Raw genomic sequence first — 20,792 nt, forward strand, 5'->3', positions numbered from 1 at the left:
CACATCTCCTTTTATATCTACGCAGTCCCAATCTTTTCAGTCTTCACTCAGAAGTTTCTCTACGCCTTTTAATCATTTATCTCCAGCTTCTGACGCCCCATCTCTAATTTTTAATCACACCATTTTTGAAATAGGGTGTCCAGAACAGAACACAGTATTCCAGAGGCAAGAATACATTTGAACTCTACAACGCATCTTCATAATTATCCTAACACCATTTTCTTTTTTGATAACCACTGCACATTGAGTATCCAAAGATCACCAAGTTATTTTTTCAAGTTTTTACATATAATTTAAAGACCAATAAGGTCTGAATATGAATAGCTCAAATTATCCCTCCTAAATAGCACTGAAATTCACTGTCAGTGAATTTAATCTGCTATTATCTTGCCCATTCAGTAAGCTACATTAGATTGCTTGGTCTTCTCTGGTCTTGATTAACCTAATAATGTGTGTCCTCAAAGGTTATCTACTATTTTAATTCCGACTCTTCAAGATGACCATGTCTATGGATCCATACTCTAGGAAATGTTTATCCTCAGCAACTGAACTTGGAAGTTTCCAGAAAGCATTTGTACCCTGTTTACATGTTCATGCATCCAATCTGAAGATAAGGTGCAGAAACCATTCCTTCACCAGTCAGATCTTTCAGTGTAATACAAATGTACTGTAAGGAGGAGGGCAGGGAACAGATTCCTAGGAGCAACCTTGAAGAAACAGTTGCTATGCTAATTAATTATTCTTTAAACATGGCAAAACAGTTGCCATGGAGTCTGAGGATTTTTTATTTTTTAAACAGCGAGGAAAGTCTGCTGTCCCAAACTGAGAACTTCAGCAAGGCTAAATTCAGAGTAATGCTGCACAAAAATATGGATGGATTGCAGGTAGCAGACTTGAACATCTCCACAACGGCAACATTTCTGAAACATGACATGGATGTGTTAGATACTGTGGAACATGTTCTAACACTTGCTGGTACTGAAACTCCCACTGGTACACAGCAAGAGAGTATGCTGAGTAATTCACTACAGCAGTGCCTGGATGAAAATGGATTAACTTCAATGCCACAGACTCTCTCAGGGTCCACATGTCCAGTAAAAGGCCCAACTCAAGACTAAATTCAATGATTAGGGTTGTATGTTCTGACTGAGAAAGTGTTCATTTACCAAACATGGTGTCACTGCACACAGACCAAGCCAGTGGACTTTGCCTCAGCCATTCAGACTTGCTTCTGATGAACAGAGAGGAACTGGGAGTGAATCTGAAGGTGGAAGGCAATTTGGGTAAAAGTGATCATGAAATGATGATTTCACAATTCTAAGGAAAGAAAGGAGAGAGCAGCAAAATAAGGTCAACAAATATCAAAAAGATAGACTAAAACTCAGAATTGGTAGGCAAGGTCCTGTGGGATAAGGGATAAGGACATTCAGGAGAGCTGGCAGTTGCTCAAGGAGACAGCTTTCCGTTATGCCTTTAATACCATCCTGATGAAAAGGAAAAATAGGAAGAACAGTAAGAGGTGAATATAGCTCCATCAGGAGCGCTTTAATTACCCCAAAATCAAAAGGAATCCTACAAAACTGGGAACATGGACAAAACTGCTAAGGCATATAACAGAATAGCACAAGCATGAAAGGACAAAACCAGAAAGGCTAAGGCATAAAATGAGGTTATACCTAACAAGGAACAAAAGGCAATAAAAATTAAAGGCAATTTAAATATATTCAGATTAAGAGAGACAAAGGGAAACTGTAAGCCCTCTACTTAACATCCGTTATTAGCTCTCCTTTCCTGTTATCAAGACGGCTGAGGTATTTAATGCCTATTTTGCTTCAGTCTTAACTAAAAAATGAAATGGTGACCAGTACTCAACACAATATTAACAAGCGGGAAGAAATGCAAGCCAAAATAGGGAAAGAACAGATTAAAGAATATTTAGAAAAGTTAAATACAAAATCAGCAGGGCCTGAGGATATTCATCCTAGAGTACTTAAGGAGCTAGCTGAAGCAGCCTCAGAACTAACAGCAATTATCTTTGAGAACTCATGAAGGACAGATGAGGTCCCAGAGGACTGGAGAGAGGCAAAACAGTACCTATCTTTAAAAAGATGCACAAAGAGGACCCGGGGAATTATAGGTCAGTTAGGCTAACTTTGATATCCAGTAAGGCACTGGAACGAGTTATTAAACAATCAATCAATTTGTAACCATCTAGAACAGGGGTTGGCCACCTTTCAGAAGTGGTATGCCGAGTCTTCACTTATTCACTTTAACTTAAGGTTTCGCGTGCCGGTAATATATTTTAACGTTTTTCAGAAGGTCTCTCTCTAAGTCTATATTATATAACTAAACTATTGCTGTATTTAAATAAACAAGGTTTTCAAAATGTTTAAGCAGCTTAAATTTAAAATTAAATTAAAATGCTGATCTTACGCTGCTGGCCCACTCAGCCCACTGCCAGCCTGGGGTTCCGTTCATTTAGTTCGGCAGCGGGCTGAGCGGGACCTGCGGGACCCTGGCTGGTAAGAGGCCAGCAGCTGGGACCAAATGGGCAGCACACTGAGAAGGGTCGGCAGCCGGGACCCCAGACCAGGGGTGCAGGTGGCAGGTGCAGAAGCTCCCGTTTGGTGCTCAGGGTGGGGATGCGGGGGGATGTAAGAGTCAGGGCATGGAGTGGGGGGGAGGCTGGGTATGTGTGGGGGGTGCAGGAGTCAGAACAGGGGCTGGAGGTGTGTGAGGAGGTGCAGGAGTCAGGGTGGGGGATGGCTGAGTATGTGGGGGGTGCAGAAATCAGGGCTGGGGTTGGGGGGGGTGCAGGGGTCAGGGAAGAGGACTGGGGTTCTCAGCTCATGGGGGGTGCTCCCAGCATCCTGCCATGAGCGGCTCACAGCAAGGGGCTGGAGGGGATATGCCCGATTCCATCCCTTTCCCCAGCGCCCTGTCTGTCCCCACCTGTTCTCTGCCTCCTCCCCAGAGCAGCGAGCATGCTGCTCCGCTCCGCCCCCACACACACAAGGGCCATCAGCTGATCGGTGCAGAAAAGGAGAGGAGGAGGGGCAGGAAAGCAGCACACTGGGGGAAGAAGCAGGGGAGGGGGGAGCTTGGCTGCTGGAAGGACCAAGCTTCTGCCTCCTGCTCCCACAGGAGAGAACGGTGGGCGGAGGGTCTTAGTGGGACCAGGACTCTGGCAGGCAGCAGACAGCAGTGTGCCATTAAAAATTGGTTCGAATGCCGTCTTTGGCACGCATGCCGCAAGTTGCCAACACCTGATCTAGAGGATAATAGGGTTACAAGGAATCGACAGCATGGGTTCATCAAGAATGCATCATGCCAAACCAACTGAATTTCCTTCTCTGACAGGGTTACTGGCCTGGAGAATAGAGAAAACGGAGTAGACATGATAAACCTTTATTTCCATAAAGGCTTTTGACACAGTTCCACTTGACAGTCTCATAAGCAAACAAGGGAAATACGGTCTAGATGAAGCTACTATAAGGTGGGTTCACAACTGGTTGAAAGACTAAAAGAGTAATCATCAGTGGCTCGCTGTCAAACTAGGACGGTGTACATAGTGGGATTCTGTAGGGGTCAGTCCTATCTTACTCAATATTTTTCATTAATTACTTGGTGAAGAAGTGGAGAGTATGCTTATAAAATGTGCAGATGACAACAAGTTTGAAGGGGTTGCAGCACTTTGGAGGGCAGGATTAGATTCAAACCAACTGACAAATTAGATAACTTCTCTGAAATCAACAAGAGGAAATTCAGTGAGGTGCAAAGGACTACCCTTAGCAAGGAAAACAAATGCACAACTACAAAGCGAAGAATAACTAGGTAGGTGGCAGTAACACTGAAAAGAATCTGGGAATTATAATGCATTAGAAGCTGAATGAGTCTAGCATGTGATGCAGTTATGAAAAAGGCTAATATTCAGGGGCATATTAACAAGACTATTGTATATAAGACATAGGAGGTAACACTCCCATCCTATTCGGCAATGGTGAGGACTCAGCTGGAGTAGTGGGACAATTCTGGGCACCACGCTTTAGGAAAGATGTGGACAAAATGGAGAGAGTTCATAAGAGAGCAACAGGAAGTGACAAAGTTTAGAAAACATGACCTATGACTAAGAGGAAAGGCTGAAGTAAAACTTGGGCGTGTTTAGTTTTGAGAAAAGGAGACTGAGGGGGGACTTGATAATGTTAAGCATTGTTAGAAAGAGGACAATAGTTGTTCTCCATATCTACTGAAGGCAGGACAAATAGTAAAGGGCATAATTTTCAGCAAGGGAGATTTCGGCCTAGTCTACACTACGCGTTTAAACCGATTTTAGCAGCATTACACCGATTTAACCCAGCACCGGTCCACACAACGAGGCCCTTTATATCGATATAAAGGGCTCTTTAAACCGGTTTCTGTACTCCTCCCCGACAAGAGGAGTAGTGCTGAAATTGGTATTGCCATGTTGGATTAGGGTTAGTGCGGCCGCACATCAACGGTACTGGCCTCCGGGCAGTATCCCACAGTGCACCATTGTGACCGTTCTGGAAAGCCATCTGAACTTGGATGCACTGGCCAGGTAGACAGGAAATGCCTTGCGAACTTTTGAATTTCATTTCCTGTTTGCCGAGCGTGGAGAGCTTACCAGCACAGGTGACCACGCAGAGCTCATCAGCACAGGTAACAATGCAGTCTCCTAAGAATCGAAAAAGTGCTCCAGCATGGACCGCATGGGAGGTACTGGATCCGATCACTATATGGGGAAAGGATTCCGTGCTAACAGAACTCCGTTCCAAAAGACGAAATGAAAAAACATTTGAAAAAATTTCCAAGGCCATGATGCAGAGGCCACACCAGGGACTCAGTACAGTGCCGTGTGAAACTTAAGGAGCTCAGATAAGCCTACCAGAAAACCTAAGAAGCAAACGGAAGGTCCAGGGCAGGGCCGAAAACATGCCGCTTCTACGCTGAGCTGCATGCAATTCTAGAGGGGTCCCCCACCACTACCCCACCCCTGTCCGTGGATTCCAAGGTGAGGGTGGTAATCTCAGCCATGGCTAAGGATTCTGCTGATGGGGAAGATGAGGAGGAAGAGCTTGCAGAGAGCTCACAGCACTTCGTTCTCCCTAACAGCCAGGAGCTTGATCTCACCCTGACGGAATTACCCTCCCAAGCCACTATCCCACACAATGAAGCCATGGAAGGGACCTCTGGTGAGTGTACCTTTGTAAATATAAAACATGGTTTAAACGCAAGCGTTTTTTAATGATTAATTTGCCCTGAGGACTTAGGATGCATTCGCGGCCAGTACAGTTATTGGAAAAGTCTGTTAACATGTCTGGGGATGGAGTGGAAATCCTCCAGAGATATCTCCATGAAGCTCTCCTGCCCAGAAACCTTGCAGAAGGTTTCTGGGCAGGGCAGCCTTATTCCGTCCTCCATGGTAGCACACTTGACCACACCATGCACGTAGCAAGTAATCTGGGATCACTGCATGACAAAGCCTAGCTGCGTATGGTCCCGCTGTTTGCTGGCATTCAAGCAAGATCCTCTCTTTATCTCGCTGTGTTATCCTCAGGAGAGTGATATCGTTCATGGTAACCTAGTTGAAATTCAGGAATTTAATTAAGGGGACAGAGATGGCCATTCCTACTGGGCTGTTTGCCTGTTGCTTAAAAGAAATCCTTCCTTGCAGACAGCCAAGCGGGAGGGGGTAAGGGGGTGATTGGCACTGAGCTTTTTCGTGTTTGGCTAGCAGTGATCTTCCATGATACCAGCCACGCGGTGGGGGGAAGGGTAAAGCGATCATCACAGAATTGGATGGGGGGGGCGGTTTCTGCTGCTGCATGTTAACAGGAAAGAAGAAGCACTTAATGGGCTTTGCTTGGTATTTGGGAAAGGAGGGCACTGTGTATATGAAGGTTGCAGAAGCCAAAAGACAATGGCTTACCATGGATGCATGTAAGCTGAATTCTGATGCCCGGACCTGCGTCTGCGATCTCTCTAACACCAGAGCCGCAGGCACTCAATATTAAGATGCAAAATGCGACCTTGTAGTGAAATCACATGTGCTATGTAAGGTGAATAGTGTTGTTCACCGTGAAAGAGTATAAGCATTGTTCTGTAAAATGTATCTTTTTAAATACTTCTATCCCTTTTTTCCCTCCCTCATGCAGCTGCAAATTTTTCAAGCCTCCCTACTCCATCCCAAAGGCTAGCTCAGATAAGGCAGTGGAAAAAAAAAAAAGACGCGAGACGAAACGTTCTCGAAAATCATGGAAGTGACCCGCAATGAAAGAGCTCATCTGAATGAGTGGAAGGATGTGGTATCAAATTACAGGAAAGATGCCACTGAACGAGAGGACAGGAGGGATGCTTGAGATCAGAGGTGCAGGCAGGAAGATCAGTGGTGGCGGGATGCAACTCTGGGGCTGCTGCGTGATCAAACTGACATGCTTCGGCATCTGGTGGAGCTTCAGGAACAGCAGCAGGATCACAGAGTGCCACTGCAGCCTGTGTAACCACTCTCATCCCTCACCATGTTCCATATTCTCCTCACCCAGACGTGTAAGAATGCATGAGGGGGGGGCTCCGTGCACCCGCCCACTCCACCCTCGTGGACAGCCCAACCAAAAGGCTGTCATTACTTTGAAATTTTTTTAGTGGCCTTTTCCTTCCCTCCTATCCTCCTCCCAAATCACACCCGGGCTACCTTGTCAGTTCTCTCCCTCTTTTTATAATGAATTAATAAAGAATACATGATTTTTAAACAATAGTGATTTTATTTCCTTAAGCAAGCTGTAAATTGAAACAGGAGGGTGGGAGGCTTACAGGGAATGAGTCAATCAAGGGGGGGGAGCTTCATCAAGGAGAAACAAACAGCAGTCAGATCGTACCCTGGCCCATGATTAAACTCATTTTCAAACCTTTTCTGATGCGCACCACTTCCTGGTGTGCTCTTCTAATCGCCCTGGTGTCTGGCTGTGCGTAATCAGCAGCCAGGTGATTTGCCTCAGCCTCCCACTCCACCATAAAGGTCTCCTCCTTACTCTCACAGAAACTGTGGAGCGCACAGCAAGCAGCAATAATATAGGGGATACTGGTTTGGCTGAGGTCTGAGCAAGTCAGTAATGTGCGCCAGCACGCCTTTAAACGGCCAAATGCACATTCTACCACCATTCTGCACTTGCTCAGCCTGTAGTTGAACAACTCCTGACTACTGTCCAGACTGCCTGTGTATGGCTTCATGAGCCATGGCATCAAGGGGTAGGCTGGGTCACCCAGGATAACTACAGGCATTTCAACATCCCAAACTGTTATCTTCTGGTCTGGGAAGTAATTCTCTTGCTGCAGCCATTTAAACAGAGTAGTATTCCCGAAGACGCAAGTGTCATGAACCCTTCCCGGCCATCCCACGTGGATATTGGTGAAACGTCCCTTGTGATCCACCAGTGCTTGCAGCACCATTGAAAAGTACCCTTTGCGGTTTATGTACTGGGTGTCCTGGTGCTCCAGTGCCAAGATAGGGATGTGTGTTGCATCTACCGCCCCACCTCAGTTAGGGAATCCCATTGCAGCAAAGCCATCCACTATGACCTGCACATTTCGCAGAGTCACAACCTTTCGTAGTAGCAGCTTAATGATTGCTTTTGCTACTTGCATCACAGCAGCCCCCACAGTAGATCTGCCCACTCCAAATTGATTCTCGACTGACTGGTAGCTGTCTGGCATTGCAAGCTTCCAGAGGGCTATTGCCACTCGCTTCTCAACTGTGAGGGCTGTTCTCATCTTGGTCTTCTGGCGTTTCAGGGCAGAGGAAAGCAAGTCACAAAGCTCCATGAAAGTGCCCTTACGCATGCGAAAGTTTCGCAGCCACTGCGAATCGTCCCAAACCTGCAAAACTATGCGGTCCCACCAGTTTGCGCTTCTTTCCCGGGCCCAAAATCGGCGTTCAATCGCTAGAACCTGCCCCATTACCAGCATGATCTCCAAAGCGCAGGTTTGAGAGAATTCTGCGTCCATGTCCTCATCACTCATTGACGCGCTGCCGTAGCCGCCTCCTCCTCGCCTGGTTTTGCAGGTCCTGGTTCAGCATAGACTGCACGGTAACGCGCAAAGTGTTTAAAGCGTGAAACGGTTGTCTGCTGCTTTCACGGAGGGAGGGGTGAGGCTGTACCCAGAACCACCCGCGACAATGTTTTTTGCCCCATCAGGCACTGGGATCTGGACCCAGAATTCCAAGGGGCAGGGGAGATTGCGGGAACTATGGGATAGCTACCCATAGTGCAATGCTCCGGAAATCGACACTAGCCTCGGTACATGGACGCACACCACTGAATTAATGTGCTTAGTGTGGCTGCATGCACTCGACTTTATACAATCTGTTTTAAAAAACTGGTTTCTGTAAAATCGGAATAATCCTGTAGTGTAGACATACCCTTAGGTTGGATATTAGAAAAAGGTTTAACCATATGGGTAGCTAAGTTCTCAAACAGGCTTCCAAGGGAGGCTGCGGAATACCCATCACTGAAGATTGGACAAACACCTGTCAGGGATGGTCTAGACCAGTGGTTCCCAAACTTGAACAACCTGTGAACCCCTTTCACTAAAATGTCAAGTCTCACGAACCCCCTCCCAAAAAATTAATATTTCCAAGGATTTTCTCCTTTACCTGAATATAAATGATAAAAGCAGTGATCTTGGAAATACAAAATTTGTTTTTATGATATGCTTATTTAATAATAATAAATAATGTGCATCATTACAGAATTTATTACACTATGGAAATGTCAACCTTCTTCCAAGGTCTCACTTTCATAGCTTGAATAAGCTTGTTATAAGACAAGGCTCCTATGTTTCATCAAGGAGTATCAGATGTGAAACAGCATGAAGGTATTTAAGAAGCCAACTCAAAGAGTTCCTCCTACACAAGCACTCAGGTCTTGAGCAGTCCAGGCAAACAACACACATTATAACAAAGCTTAAACTTGTTCTTCATAATTTTAAAAATAATACTAGCTGCCTATTTAATTTTAAAAACAGCAAAAAATATCCACCTCCCTTTCCATTTCTTATAAGGAGTCATGAATTTTAAATCACTCCAGTGTAATAGATATGCTTGCTTTGATCTGCTTAGCTCTTGGAAGGCCAGCGGCTCCAGGCTGCTGGTCCCATGCTGCCCAGGGTCCCTAGGGACAGCTCTGTCCCCCATTAGGGAATTTTTTCCCCATGAGAACCCCTGCAGCATTTCACAAACCCCAGTTTAGAAACCACTGGTCTAGACTCTAGATTTACTTGGTTCTGCCTCAGTACAAGGGCCTGGACTTTATGACCTCTTGAGGTCCCTTCCAGCCCTACACATCTATGATTCTATGAACACAAGTCAACTACAATGGAGCAGAAAAGTCTCAATGAGGTGAAAACCTAAGATCTCACAAGAGGGATACCGACAGGGGCAGTGACAGACAAGGCTAAATTTCTGCTCCCCAGGAAGCTCCAAGCTTGCATATCAAGAGCATGTTTCTCCTTGAATTGCAGTCTTTACAGGCAATGATTTAAGAAAGAAAAGCTTTCTAAATTAGAAGCCCATGTTTGGTTAAGCATCTGACTGGCTGCTGAAGGGATGTTATATGCTTACCTGTCAAATATCCTTGCCTCCTTCAGAACATTCCCCAGATTGATGTAAGCATCCAAGAAGTTTGGGTCAAGCGTCACAGCCTGAAGATATTAAAAAAGGTAACTTACAAGCTTTGAACATTACCACACACCTTAAACATACCCTAAGAAACCCAAAGTTAATATTTATTTAATGGATAACCCAATCTGTAAACAGTTATTTAAAGGATTCTATAAACAAACTAATTAGTAAGGAAGATTAAAGGTAAGCATAAAAAGCTAATATACACAACATATTTCTGCTTGCTTTCTGGAGTGAATTTAGCACTGTGAAAGATGCTGGATTGACTACAGTGAGGACTGAAGTCCTATTTTTATCCACAGAACACACAACAGTACGAGCTTCCCTAAACTGGCCTACCAACATATAGAATCATAGACTTTAAGGTCAGAAGAACTCCTGCACAACACAGGCCACAGAATCTCATCCCTGTATCAACCCCGACCTAATTATCTCCATGTTCATACAATCCCTTGCCTGTCAAAATGGATTCCAACAGATGCCAGTTGTGGTTGTTTTATCTTATAAAATAAACTAACATCTTTCATCATGTAGTATTCTTCATATCTGCAAGATTGTATGGGGTCCCTTCATCACAGTGATGCTGAAGCACAGCTATTCTGCACGTGGGAGCAACAGACAACAAGTGTTTATGACTTTACAACCAGTGAGATTTAATGGAAATCCTAGAAACAAGTTTGGGTGAATCACTCACACACATTTTGGTGTGAATCCCTTTCTATAAGGATTTTTTTTCCTCAACCCCACAGTTGTGCCCTAAAGATTTGTTTGAAGTTGGGTTTACTCTACTTTACCGCCACTAATGCAATTCTAGGATTTCTCTACCTGTTTTAAGAAACAACCCTCCTGTACTTACAGAGTTAAGAAATGCAATCCATATCCCTCACCTGTGGCAAAATACTAAGCCAACTACAATTTTTTTTAGATGCTATAGAGACAGAGTTGGTACCAGAGTAAAAAAGAGCAAATATTGTATTGGTCTTAGGAAGGCTATTCTAGCAACTTCATATCCAGTACATTACGTTACTAGGAACTGAAAGTATGCTAACAAGTTTCAGAAGATACAAAATAAAGAATGCAGATGATTAGATTTTAGATAAGCATTTGATAGACTAAAAACTTAAAGGTCACATATGAAAACCACCACACTGACTAAAAATAGCTGAATGATCATAATTGCTGTTTGTGATTCTTGGTTTATGTCACAGAGGCCAAAACAAATTTTTCATGTAGGATATAACAGGATCGGATTTAGACCATTAACGAATCTGAAGAGAAACAGCACATCATCAGATTATGTTAACTGGGAGGTGTTACACACTACATATTATACACACATACACACGAATCTAGAGGTAGAAACACAGACAGGAAACAATATTTAACATCGTGGGAAAATGCAATTAGTACATCTGTTTAAAGTAATTTTCCTAAGCTGCTCAATGGAAATACTTGGAAACAGCAAACTGAAGAAAACTACTTGAACAGGAAATTGTACTATCCAACTTTATTTAAGAGTGCTCAGATACCACCAGGATGACATTTTAGAAATGCTTATAATAAAGCAGTTCTCAGAGGCGTTAGAGATGGAAAAAGTCTATTAAAGCCACTTACCCCATACTCTGTCAGAGCAGAATTTTCCCACCTTTGATACCTATGAAAATTCCTTATTACAGCAATTCTAAAACACTACTCCAGTGTCAACTGGGCAGCGTTACATGTGAATAGGTATTTCATGAGTTAAGTTATACCAATAATTAACAATGTACCACACTGGGTAGAGTATAGGCAGACCTGAATAATTCTCCCAGCTAGAAAAGTGTTTATTTGTATCTACACAATTCTTTGCTCACTGGAATTAACTGAAGAACATGACAGGCATAAACAGTTACCTTTTCAAAGTGATGAATGGCAAGCCAAATTTCTCCTTGAGCATTGAAAACACAGCCAAGATTACTCCATGCTACTGCAAAGTTTGGTTGAGTCTCAATTGCTTTCAAGTAACAGGCCTTGAAACAGTTAAGAAGAAAGATAGAAAGGAAGGGGAATATTTGTAAAAAGAAAAATGAGAAAAAAAATAATTGTCAATATTCCTTCTCTAACCAGCCAAAAGTGATCCTGCAGTATAGGCTAGCTTGCGCCAAAACTAATGCACTGTAAACAGCTGGCTGATCCTGCGCCAGCGCAAACCAAAACCTAAGTGCAAGCCCACCATTTTTCAGTTATGCTGATCTTTAGGTAATATGCCTTCAGAGACCAATTCACCTGAGGACTTAACAGTGTTAGTACAGAACTGAGGATTTTTCTTCCAAATCATTTCTAATTCTGACTTGTCTGCCCAATCTAGGAGTTATCAAGAATTTACTCCATAAAGCAACTGGTTTCCCTTGACACAAAGGCCTAAAGTCAGGAAAAATGTATGTGATTTTAAAAGTACTCTAAAGATGTGTATATAAAATGTTTTAAAAAAAAAATCTAGAAGCAAACTACTGAAAGTGGCGTTAACATTTTTGAAGGCTTACCTGTCCTTTCCCCGAGTCAGAAGTTGTATGCAAGTTGTATTTTATTCTGCTATTTTTACTAACAACTCCTCCCTCTTGAATATATTTTCACTGAGTCATCTCAGCCTCAAAACCTCAAATAACAGAATTGCATGAAGGTTTAGGTCCCTGTAATGCAAGCGCAAGAAGTCGCTGGCGCATCCTAACAGCACGCCGCCACGCTATCGCTGCAAATTGCTGTGCTATGTAGACTGCCCCAAGATAGAGTGAACGGCCAACCAGAATCATTAATCTACCAGACAGACCCATGTAGAAACTTCCATCTTAAATTTGACAACTGGACTAAATGAACGGTGACCCGATTTTATCTAAAAGGGTATGGCATGGAGCTCAGACAGCCGCCCAATCAGAGATTAATCATCTAGTCAACCGTTCACAAGGGCTTACTCGCACGCAATGCGCGTTACCGCTGCGCAGCCTTTGCGCTACTGCAGGATCACAGCGCATCATCAGAAGAGCAGAACGCTGCAATCCAAACAAAGAAGAAAAAAAGGAAAAAATGAACAACCAGAAGAGTTAGAAGCTTTTACTATAAACTATTTCCAATTATTATTTTTTTAAATATCTTAATTTACTTTTACTTTATTTCTTTGAAAGAATTGTGGCTAGTAGTATAAAACATTCTCTTACATTACTTGCTTGTAAATAAAATATTTTAAGCTGTTTCTGAAGCCACAAGACAGAAGATTCAGGCATGGAGGCAAATGGTTTTGCTGTGGCAGTTACAAACCCGTTACCATATTTCTCATCATGTGACTTTTCGGTGCGTTCCTTGCTGGAAGAGGAGGAGGAGGTGTGTGTCTGCCCTAGATCCAGGCCTCGAGCTCCCTTCAGCGAGGCACCTTACGCATGGAATAGGAGGTTTCACCCACCTGAAACCTTCTAAATACAATATCAGTGGTGAAAAACCAAAAACAAGAGAGAAAATAAAACAAGATCATTAGTAAAAGTTCAACAAAGCAATTGAAATTCTCTGGATATGTCTAACATGGGAACGAGAACAATCTGTAACATAGGAGTCATGCAGAAGGGAGAGGGTTAATCAGGGCTATTGCATACAGCAGGGACATTTTTCTTTTTTTTTGGAAGAAAGGCTCTGAAATGTCTACCAAGAAATTAAGTTTGGGTTCAAACTGTAAGGAATTTGCTGGCTTGATCTTTCAAATGCACTGATAACCAAAGAAATACATTGCAATTTACTCAAGATATTTTTCTTACTCAATGAGTTCTTAGAAAAAAACAGAACAACTTTCAAACTAGGTGTCTCCAGAGCTCTGCAACAAAGAGGTCAGCAACCTAAGGCAGGCGCAGTGTCTTGGCCTATACCAGTCACACTAAAGCTGCAGTGAAGTGCAATGCATGTTAGCTGTCCACTTGGTGGGCTGAGAACCAAGTGTCTCAAAGACATTTACAATTGGTGAACTACTATTTCAGAATCTGTTCAGCTCAGATCTGACCAACTGTGAATTATGCTGGTCTAGACAAGTATGCATCCGAATTGTCAGAAAAAAATATGAACAATGCACTTTAAAGTAGCACTCCCTCTACCCTGTAAATAGATAGTTCTGAAAGTAATATCCCTCCCCAAATGGTGCTGCAGCCAAATAGACAGCTACACTGTTCATACACTCCACTTGTTAGCATGCGCGTGGGGCTTGGAGTGACAGACATGAAGTCCAAAGTCACTCTGGTTTCTCCACACTCCTCACCCCTGCAGCGCGGACGCGTAAGGTGGCTTGTAACAAGACCATTTTGTTTTGAAATCAAAGTTTTAAATATGTCAAGAGCTTTAAAACCCATGTTGGTATTCGAATTCTCAGTTTGGGAAACACAGACTGCTAGAAGCCACCTTTCCACTTTAGCAAGTTTTCTTTCAATCAGTTCATTTCCCAAACAAACCAGCTTTGTCCTTCTGATACTTTATTTTGGGGGGAAGACATGGAAGCACAAGTTTAGGGAATGATGTACTGCATCTATGATAGTTTATTAGCCTTTCTTCCACTATAAAGGTGAGGGGAAAGGTTAAAGAATAAAATCTTTAAACATTTGGATAAGGTTCTTCTCCACTTACAAGCCGCAAAGGACTTTAGAAGAGCAGCATTTTCAATAGCACCTGCATTGTACAGGAATCTCGAGCTAAATCACAGGCTCTCTGCTTGGCACCAGCAGGCAAGCCTCAGATTTGAAGGAATGTTATTTATTTCCAGATAAGATCATGGTGAAGGCCCTGCCCAAGACTTCAGAATGATATCAGATAGTCTAGTTCAGCAGAAAGACTCAGTAATGTTCCGTTTCTTGTTTTAAACCAACATTTAACATGGACGTGCCATATCTTGCCCTGCAACTACGCTGGGACAATTCAGTGCCTTGAGTTTTCAGCAGTTTCTCAGATTGTTTGCAGATCAACGCAGATTTGAAGACTTGGTGGAAAGTTCAAGTTTTCAAAACATTGATGTTTAAATGTATTCTACTGAACACCTACCTTGGCTTCTTCCAAGCGACCCAGGGCTTTGAGCAGGTTCCCCAGGTCACTACGAACACAGTACAAGTCCTGAAAATCAAAGTCATGTTGTCAGCAGCTGCACTTGGGAGTGAAGAGACTTATTCAGAGAGATCTTATGAAAGTGAACTTTGCTTAGACTTCTCTAATCCCCTAGTGCTCATTGCTTTCTATCGTACCATTCAAGACCCTTCGTAACCAAGTAGATGAGGCCTAATGACTTCTCTAGACCTAAAATCTTTAATGTAGTGCGTAATCAAACTGTTAAACAGTAATATGGTGACTCCTACAAAGAGAAGCACTCAATTAATCCAATTCCAGTAATGAAAACACACCAACAGCAAACAAAGAAAATAAGTTTTTAGGTCTCATCTTTGTACAAGGGGCTCAATTCTTTTGAGCAGTAGTGAAAATAATTTTGGGAGAACTGTATCACAAAAAACTACCTTAGGTCTCAAACCCATCACCCTAATCATACCTTCATAATTATCTGTGCTTTGTTCAGATTCTATTGTGATGGGATCTGAAGTACCTAGACAGAAAGTAACCCTGCCTCTAAGGCAGCATTTCTTTTCCACTTTCCTTCATTTGGTAGTTTGTCCCATTTCCCCTGCTTTGCTATCCCTATTTTATCATTTTCTTACTTTCACTGTAACCAGAGCCAGGACTCAGAACTGAAGTATTATTTTGGCAGCAAATGGGAGGACCAGGAGAGCAAGGCACCTCCAGCATCCACTCACAACCCAATGCAAATCCCACTTGAGTATGCTGAGGCATTTATAGAACTGACCCAAACACGATCCTTCCCCCTGAACTCGTGTCAGCATACCCTCCTCATCCTTGGGGTTTGGCCTGGTGGGGGTTTCCAGCTCTCCTGGCCCACAGAGTTAACGTAACAGCTGCTGCATGCCCTGATCCTTCTGGCTACCATGGCCTCATTGTATTGTGCATGATGTGGAGTAAGAAGTCTACATCAGTCTTACTCCACAGAGAGATTGTAGTGGCCAGCAGGAGAGGGGCCGGCAGCCACTGCCACACTGACCGCATGGGTAGGTGGTGAAAGAGCCTATCTGACCCAAATGGATCAGGTTATATTCTGACCTGACCCAAACCCTAAAACTGTATTCTGATTCTGTTAGGTTCAGGTCAGGTTGCAAGACTTTAGTGAAGACTAAAAAGATACTGAACAGTGTAACATCTTGGCATTAGGTATATGACAAAGTCACTAAAGCAGATGATCCCATCCAAGGGAAACACTGAAATGTTTAATATTAATCTTTTTTGCATTTTGTTAATCCATAGTATGGATTAATTAGTATTTAACGACTTTCAGGTTTAGATTTTGCCATATGATTTAAAAACTTCAAAAGACATTAAATGACAGACCAGCATTCCCTAGTTCTCAGAGATCAATTTTTCCCTACTCTCTTCCTTCTCACAGAATTTCCCCTTGTAAGTCAAAGGCATCAATAGCAAATCACATATTAGAAAAATCTAAAATCATTCATGGGTTCCAAACCCATAACAGACCACTGATCTAGTCTGATCTACTGAATAACACAGGGCACAGAATTTCCCCAAATTAGCATATCTTTTAGAACATCAATCTTGATTTGAAGATTGCCAGCAATGGGGAAATCTATCACAATCCTTAGTAAAAAAAAAAAGTGTATCTTATTCTCAGTCTGAATTTCTTCAGCTTCCAGCCACTGGATCATGTTATACCTTTTTCTGCTAGACTGAAGAACCTATCATCAAGTATCAGGTCCCCATGTAGGTACTTATAGACTAAGGCTCGGTCTACGCTACCAACCTATGTCAATATAACTACATCCCTCAGGGATGTGGGAAAAAAATCATGCCCCAAACAATGTAGTTATAGTGACCTACCCGCCAGAGTAGACAGTCCTATGCTGGCAGAAGAGCATCTCCCACTGACATAGCTACCACCTCTTGGGGAAGTAGATTAACGAAGCTGATGGGAGAACATTAAAGCACTACAGCTGTGCCAATGCACTGTTTTAAGTGTACACAAGCCCTAATCAAGCCACCCCTTAAACTTCTCTTTGTTAAGCTAAACAGGTTGAGTTCCCTGAGTCTACCACTATAAGGCATGTTTTCTAATCCTTTATTCATTCTCCTGGCTCTTCTCTGAATCCTCTTCTATTTATCAACATCCTTGAATTTTGGATACTGGAATCAGGTATTCTGGCAACAGTCTCACTAATGTCAATTACAGAAGTAAGACAAGCTCTCTACTCTTACTCGAGATTCTCCTGGTTATGCAGCTAAGAACTGAATTAACCCTTGTGGCAACAGCATTGCCCTGGGACCTCATATTCAGCTGACTATTTACCACAACTCCCAAATCTTTTTCAGAGTCATTGTTTGGGAAATTTCCTTTAACAACTCAATTATACAGTTAAGTATATAATAAGCAGTCACAGAACATTCCCAGAAAAAAAAAGTTTATGCAAACAAAGAATGTCATGCCTTTTAAAAATTGTAAAAAGAATGTTAATTGTAAAAAAATCTGATCACTAGGAACATTTTCAGCAGTTCTCAAACTGTGGGTAGTGACCCCATTTTAAATGGTTGCCAGATTGGCGTTAGAGCTGCTGGAGCCCAGGACTGAAACTGACGCCCAACCCCCAAGGGCTTTGGAACGGGGTGGCGGGGCCTGGGCTTTGGTCACCCAGCTTAGGGTCGTGTAGTAATTGGTGCAATGAAGTTTGAGAACCCCTGCACTAAGTCTGTGGTTAGGGTTTCACCACCAGCCTTAATTCTTCAAACCATTATGTAAACCAAAGACTTCTCTATCTGTACTGTAGTAACAGTGTGCTTGATGGTGGGGTATAACATAGAGCTCTATGAACTAAGTGTTACTTACAGGATTGTACTGAAGGGCAGAAACATAGGCTTGTACTGCCCCTTCCATATCACCTGCAGCTACCAGTGCAGCAGCCAGATTAATATATCCATCAATGAAATCTGGTTTGAGGCGTAGCGCATGCCTATAATGCTCAATAGCTTCTTGCAGCTGCCCACGTTCCTTGTACACATTCCCCAGATTCGAGTAGGCTTCGGCCAACAATGGATTCTGTTTAATAGCCAAAGTGCTGAAGTGAGCAGACCTGGAGAAAATCAGACAAGTTAACACAAACTTTGCCAATGGCGGGGTTTACAGGCAAGCCTACAGCCAGAATTACTAGTACAATCTCAAATCCAGGGCTTTGGAGCGGAGCCCAGAGCTGGAGCAGCTCCAGAGCAGTGGAGCGGCAGGTTTTTGCCTGGAGCTAGAGCGGAGCACAGCTCCAAAGCCCTGCAGTTAAATCAGTCAAACATAACCAACTAGCCATCCTGCCAAACCATCCAGCAAGTTTTATCTACCCAGGCACAAAATCCACTATTCCAACTTCACAATATTTTACATGCTTATTCAAGACAGATTACTTGTCAGAGGTAAATTGAATTTTGCAAATCTTCTAGCCTAAGCTCACACTGATGGATCAAAAACACTGCAAGACTTCTATTCACACTGTTCAGCAGTGCAGGCTTTGGCACTCCTTCCAATCAACCTACAAATGTTTTTTCCTGACTCTTTTCAATAGACAGAGTAACAGAGAGAGGTGTAATAGAAACTTTTTGTTCTCTAAACTTGGGTAATATTACACTTGATCTAAACCACATGATAAAAAGGCACTATGGTGAGGAGATGCTTGTAGCAATAATTCTAAACACACCATTTACTTAGTTACATCTCAATAACTAGAACAGTTAGCAAGCGTGTAAACATCTGAGGTATAGCAGAAAGATTAATGAAGGTAAAAATACACCAATGAGTCAACTTGAGGCTGAGAAAATTTCACAAAGATTCCAAAGAGAGGAACATATTTCAGAGGTAAACAACTGTGTTGCAGGCCAGCAGCTAGTGTCCAAGTAGCACCAGAAGAAATAATGTATAAGTGCCTTTGAGTGCACCTGGTACATATAGTTGATGCTGATTTGTCCATTTATAGCATTAAAAGAAGTTATCCCTGTCACATGTTTAACCAACTTAAGCTATTTAAAGGAATGTGCGCCTCTCTCTCTTCTTCAATTCAGTTACTTTGAGCATAAAACCCAAAGCTCTGAGGAGGCTTAATAAAAGCTAACACACTTTCATGTGTTTTGCATGAAGACTGCCATTTCAGAGACTCCCATTCCCAAACTGGTAGAGTATGGTTTCACAGAGCAGAATTTACCAACCTTGGACACAACCTCTACAGAAAGTGGTAAAAAAGGCCCAGAAGACAGATCAGACACTACCTTGGAGTTGTCTGGGATGCTATTCACCATAACCAGGGCACTAACCATAGATTATTTTTCCGTTTTTGGCTTTGATCTTCCCTGTTGTCAGTCAAATAGCGACTCAAATATCAGTTTTGATAACAAAATTAACTAGAATTATAACAAAGTTTCTCAAAGCTGCAGACAGCATTAATAGATTCTTTTTTCAGACTAGAAGAAGTGTTAACAATACAAAGAGTATAAATGGATATTCCAAATCTCCTACCTGTCCAGTCTGCGACACTGGAAGTGAATGGATGATAGTAATAAAAGAACGCCAGTGTTATCAGGCTCTTGTCTCCAAAGCTGCATGCAATGTCTCTCTGCTGCTTCAAAGTCTCCTGCCTGATATTCACGATGAGCCAACTCCGCTAACCCTTGGAAGGAAAGCATACGTTTCGTTGGTTCTGGAGAATCACCAAAACATTTAGGGGGGAAAACAAAAAGTTAGAAAATGGAAACAAAAAAGTTGTAAAAATATGGTGTGTAAAATTAAAGGATGAAAATGCTTGAAACTACGTAAAGCACTAGAGTGTCTAGCATTTTAAACTCCTAAACCCTCATTTCAACATACTTTTACAACATCTCTAAGCATATAAATTAATCCTACTTTACAATGGTCTTCTTTCCTCAGTCAGAGTTGGGAAATATATTCAATAAGAATTTATAATCAATATATTAAAAACTGGTGAACTTCTGAAAATCAGTCATTACTCCCTGCTTCTCTTTTCATGACATACAAAACTATCAAACTAAATAATACAACAAAAACTCAGTGGTTGTATAAAACTGAATTAAGAGACTTCACACTGAAATTCTATTTGAAAAGACTTCTGCTGCAATATTGTATTTCCTATCCTTAATACCAAATACCTCAGCATGAAAACAGGTTGAATGTTTGCTTATTCCCCCCACCTGAAGCTAGAACCCGCTCATAATATTATAATCAGTTTCTCTAGTAAGTATTGTGTGGGAAACAGCAAGAACAGTAGCATTCTTAAAATAAAGATATAGGTTTCATGTAAAAAATCCAAGAAATAAAAGGGAACAGGAAGACTTTTACTACATATACAGACTTGTTTTCCATTAGAACTTGTTTCAAAGTTTTCATATGGTGCCACCAAGTCTCAAATAGTATTTCCCTTGCCCTCCCACACTGCCTATCTCATCTATGCTGAACCAAAAAACCATCCTGAGGGTGGCTTGACTGACAGCGCATGCTGTAATTAAAGACTATATTTCTCCTAGTCTTTCAAGGAATGGGTCATTAGGAAGGACAGGCTGTCTGGGGGACAAGGTTGTTAAGCAGATGGAGTTATTAATTTTGAATGTCTAGTTAGATTAGGAAGAGGAGTTTTACGTGTTTGATAAAGCTTGAATATTTTTGTTGTATATATGCATATTTTAAAGGTTTAAATAAAATAGCACCTTTCTGAGACAAAGATCATGCAATCCTCTTCCCAACTAGAAATCACAGCTACCTGGCATAGAAAATGAACAATCAGGCTACTACTAAGCAGGGATCAAAAAATCCATTTGTCCCAGAGAACAGGAAAGTTGCCCTGCATCAAGTTCTGTCTGAACATTTTGTACCATCTGTTGTTACTCGTAACACTGAAGATTACTGTAAATGAAAGACCAATGAAAGACTTTCACAATAATTGGAAAAATGGGTGCACTACAACACCCTTGTGCAGCCAGTTTC

General features: G+C 42.2%; 1 protein-coding gene across 3 annotated transcripts in view; it reads right to left on the reverse strand.

Annotated features, from left to right (window-relative positions):
* The window catches only part of OGT (O-linked N-acetylglucosamine (GlcNAc) transferase), a 91,014-nt gene that overhangs the window by 66,410 nt on the left and 3,812 nt on the right, over nucleotides 1-20,792 (reverse strand). The window contains exons 2-6 of one of the 3 annotated variants that reach the window (XM_050964896.1): nucleotides 19,314-19,464; nucleotides 17,649-17,892; nucleotides 14,741-14,809; nucleotides 11,590-11,706; nucleotides 9,638-9,717 (exon numbers count right to left, since the gene is read on the reverse strand). In XM_050964896.1, coding sequence (XP_050820853.1) covers nucleotides 9,638-9,717; nucleotides 11,590-11,706; nucleotides 14,741-14,809; nucleotides 17,649-17,892; nucleotides 19,314-19,464 — 661 coding nt within the window. Of the gene's footprint in view, nucleotides 1-9,637; nucleotides 9,718-11,589; nucleotides 11,707-12,995; nucleotides 13,141-14,740; nucleotides 14,810-17,648; nucleotides 17,893-19,313; nucleotides 19,495-20,792 lie in introns of those variants that run through there. The other 2 variants (XM_050964895.1, XM_050964897.1) reach the window with 2 other exon arrangements.

The sequence above is a fragment of the Gopherus flavomarginatus genome, chromosome 8 (assembly GCF_025201925.1).
Source record: "Gopherus flavomarginatus isolate rGopFla2 chromosome 8, rGopFla2.mat.asm, whole genome shotgun sequence".
NCBI lineage: Eukaryota > Metazoa > Chordata > Testudines > Testudinidae > Gopherus > Gopherus flavomarginatus.